Genomic DNA, 4163 nt, shown 5'->3' on the forward strand with positions numbered 1-4163 from the left:
TCAGTCCTTGTCCGCAAGAAAGATTAGTGAATCTGATATAGGAACAGTACCTTCAAACAAAGCACGATCAATGACATCACGACAAGGTTGTGCAACCAAATCCTTGAGTTGTTTGTGGACAAGATCATCTGCCTTGTAACCCAGGAGCGTTTGGAAACTACAAGGAACAAAAATAAGCGGACAGACGAGTGATGAACACAAGGAACGGGGATTACGGTAACCTTCAGCTAGTATCGATTGGATAATGCATGAGGCGGAAGACTTATTCCAATAGCTCACTAGGAACGAACCCGGACGGTACGAATTGACCGGCCTGGCCTTGTCTCTCCGTATTCTCCTCGAAAAACCTCCAAAAGGTTTGCTACATGGGTAATCCCTACTGAAGAGGTCCCCCTCACTGCCATCTCGTAGAGGTGTTATCGCTAATGTGGGACGAAAGTGGGTATCACGAGTCTTTGATGGGAATACCTGAACCGTGATTTCAAACCATCGGCGGAAAGACTTCTGCAGAGTCATGCAAACACAAAACTATGTCTCACACATACTAGACTACACACCGACATTTTGAGGATCAGGTTGGCGTGTCTCACACAGAGCAGTTCTAGAAGGCAGCTGTGCGCGCCAGTTTACTGTAACTGCCAAATTTCCTCCGGTAAAAACGAGTTAACGTGGTGATGGAGACATTAAAATAACCACGCCATTTCCAGATCCAAGGCTTTGGACACGTTCAACGAGCATTACAGAGATTGGGAGGATCATTAATTTACTAGAGTCCTACATTTCGAATAGTCGTTAGAATCCGAAATCCTCAAAATCCAACGAAATTTAGATACAGAGGTGAATATAGGGCAATTTGAACCGTCGATAGGTGTCAAAATATAATTATACACACCTTGTTATGACAGATCACCGCAAAACTCGATGAACCGGTAAAGCTTTTTGTCCGATCCGTAAACGCAATCACGTACTGATTTCGGTCGGTCCCCAAGGCGCGCACTGCTCGGGAGGAGAGTTGTAAATAGATCGACCATTGTATGACAACCATCATCAATTCAGTGCACAGAGCAAGGCCTATAAACAGGAAGACGCCCTGGTTCTTTTTCTACAGTTGCTTTACAGCAACCCTATCGCTCCATACTCGTTAATCGCTGTGAGCACGGCCTTCAGGATACCACGCACATAATTAACATCCAGCATGCAAAATAGAAGCCAAAATAAGATTAGCAGTAAAACTCCGAATAAAACAACTCACTTCCCGACAGCTTCGGTGATTTGAAAGTCCCCAGGTGAAAGCCGCAAAGTGAAATACAATCGTGGGTTGTCCTGAGAATGCTTACAGACCTCCTGGTGGTTAATAACTGATGTGCATGCAGGATCCACGGGACGACAGAGACCACGGAAGGTAATAATCAAATTCGAAGGATTTGCGGAATCGACTAACAAAACGAGCGAAACCAGAAGAGCAATTTCTTTTAAGTTCCATAAATATATACATGTGGTTCCAGGGCTATTAAATTTTCCATAGGGAAAGGAGGTAAACGATAAAGTGGGCAAACGATGTAATGAAGCTTCAGAGCGTCATCCATGAAAACTACCGGAGTAGACTTTTTGCTATACATGCAACCAGCTGTTATTAACGAACAGCACTCGATACACGTAGGGTATTCCAACTCCCATGTGCCCTTCACCTATGTGGGAGGCCACTCTCATCTGCTAAGACAGTTCGGAAGTCGTCACGCGAGATTTAGTAGAAAACCGATATTTTTTACGGATCAAATGCTAACAATCATCAATCCAAGTGATCCTAGAGTATCTCTCGAAGGAGGCATGACGGGTGAAGTGCGGTTAGGCTGCCCAAGCCTGAACAAGAGCAGTTGAGGTGCTGCGGTTGGGCTTGGATCACGGACCCTCTGTAGAGTATATTCGCGCCTTCAACACTGGGTCTTCTTGACGCAAGCTCAACACACAGCAGCGCCAGCTTGTGCAGCACTAACCGATTTAACATCATGGACAGCGTACCATCAGCGTACAACACTGATGCTTTGCTCCGAAATGAAAATAGTACAATAGCGTGTTGCCAGTGTATATCGGGTTAGTAAGCGTAATTTAACGTGGTGATGGAGACATTAAAATAACCACGCCATTTCCAGATCCAAGGCTTTGGACACGTTCAACGAGCATTACAGAGATTGGGAGGATCATTAATTTACTAGAGTCCTACATTTCGAATAGTCGTTAGAATCCGAAATCCTCAAAATCCAACGAAATTTAGATACAGAGATGAATATAGGGCAATTTGAACCGTCGATAGGTGTCAAAATATAATTATACACACCTTGTTGTGACAGATCACCGCAAAACTCGATGAACCGGTCTTTCTTTTTGTCCGATCCGTAAACGCAATGACGTACTGGAATCGACGAGCCACAACGAAGCGCCAAGATGAAATTCTTCGCGACCCTAGATTCGAAAGCTTTTTGTCCGATCCGTAAACGCAATGACGTACTGGAATCGACGAGCCACAACGAAGCGCCAAGATGAAATTCTTCGCGATCAACCCTAGATTCGAAGATAACAACAATAACAAAATCAGAATCACACGGCTAGAATGTTACCAAAGTCCAGCGCGTCCAAAGGGGTTCGCTATACAGTCTCACAAAAAATAATGGATTAAACGTATACTTCGAAAAATACAGTTTCGGATTCAACTAGATCAGGGGACAAAGATGGACAAATAACACCTCTCCTCCTTCATGACGGCATTGACAGAAAGACAATAAGGTCAAATTTGTTCGGACACTGAGTTCAACTACCAAAGCGCAACGTTCACACAATTACCAGAAAGGGCTATGGCTAAAAGCTGGAATCAATTTGTTCCTTTACCTACAGAAGAATGCTCCATTGAATGCACAACTTAAAAGAGCAACTTGTGTCTTCATGGTCGTAAGTTATCACCGTCAAAAAGGCGCATAAGAATTAGCACTGGCTTTTAAAGCCAAAACAATCACAGAGGACGGCATAGAAGGGAAGAAATGCAGAAGTTAGAACTTATTGCAAAAAGGACCTCAAAGAAGAATTACCACGTTGTTTCAGCAAACATATCTCAATGATTCAGCAGAGTTTGGTAAACAATTGGTAGTTTTTAATTGGGTAATGTGTCGCTTTCGACACAAAAGCTTCATCAGACCATCAAAGTGGTCAGGTTTTAAGGCAGACGGGGAACCAAGCAGTAGGTCTGTTGTCGGCTAGTATGGTCGCCAAAATCTTGGAGTTTCAAATTAGTTCCGATCGGCTCTTGTTCCTTTATCCTCCCCTTCATGGTGCTTCATTTGATGATTCACCTCAGGTGCCACTGGTAGGTTTCGTCAGCTTGTGAGTGTTATGACAATCAGTCTTCATGGCCTGGACCGTAATCCTCGCCTCAAAACCTCAATATTTTCTAAATCTATTGCGTTCCGTGTCTAGTTCATGTTCCGCCATTTGCCGGGTCTTTCAGGAGCGCTCGATATTCATCTGTGTTTAGCGGTGGCCCGTTTATTTTCCTCCTATGCTCCCTGATTCCGGTGTGAAGTTCCCTGACCGTCTATCCTATGTAAATCTTGGTGCAGTCGTTACACTTAATTATGTAGACACATTCCGCGGTTCTGTTTGCCGGAGGCGATCTTCCAATTGCACTAGTACAGAGCGCGGAAGGCTACTGTTGTTAGCCGCGTTTAGAAGTTTTCGAATGAACTCCGAGGTCCCTGGTTTATATGGAATAACAGCGGTCCCGATTCATTACCTGTTGGGTTTCGCTCCAGCACCAACATTCTTCGCAACTGACACCTAATCGAGCTAGCTGGATATCCACTACTCCGAAGTTTGTTTTACTTCAATTTGTCCGATCAGCTTCGTCTGTGCGCAGGGCCCTTACACGCCTAAACATTGTTGAGGCAATACTGGCGCATAACAACTTCGGATGGACAGCCGAGTAGTTCAAAACTGCCGCAGTGTCGGCCGGCTTCTCGTACCCTGTAGTCTTTAGTTTCCTCCCGACCTTGAGTGTCATGCACTCTAAAAAGCCTAGCGTAGCTGTTAGGCAGGAATCCACGCGGATCCCACTATACCGCACGTCTTTAGGCGCTGCTACGGCCGAGAAGCCTGACCCGCTCGAGGTTGGCCCA

At 45.0% G+C, this 4163-nt stretch overlaps 1 protein-coding gene across 1 annotated transcript in view; it reads right to left on the reverse strand.

Annotated features, from left to right (window-relative positions):
- The window catches only part of T265_07615 (hypothetical protein), a gene marked incomplete at both ends in the record, with an annotated part of 22189 nt that continues 18026 nt past the window's right edge, over positions 1-4163 (reverse strand). Inside the window, 3 exons of the mRNA XM_009173179.1 lie at positions 1-157; positions 1253-1436; positions 2336-2559. Of these exons, the coding sequence (XP_009171443.1) occupies positions 1-157; positions 1253-1436; positions 2336-2559 (565 nt within the window). The remainder of the gene's footprint in view (positions 158-1252; positions 1437-2335; positions 2560-4163) is intronic.

Source organism: Opisthorchis viverrini, assembly GCF_000715545.1.
Source record: "Opisthorchis viverrini unplaced genomic scaffold opera_v5_176, whole genome shotgun sequence".
NCBI classification, from domain to species: Eukaryota; Metazoa; Platyhelminthes; class Trematoda; order Opisthorchiida; family Opisthorchiidae; genus Opisthorchis; species Opisthorchis viverrini.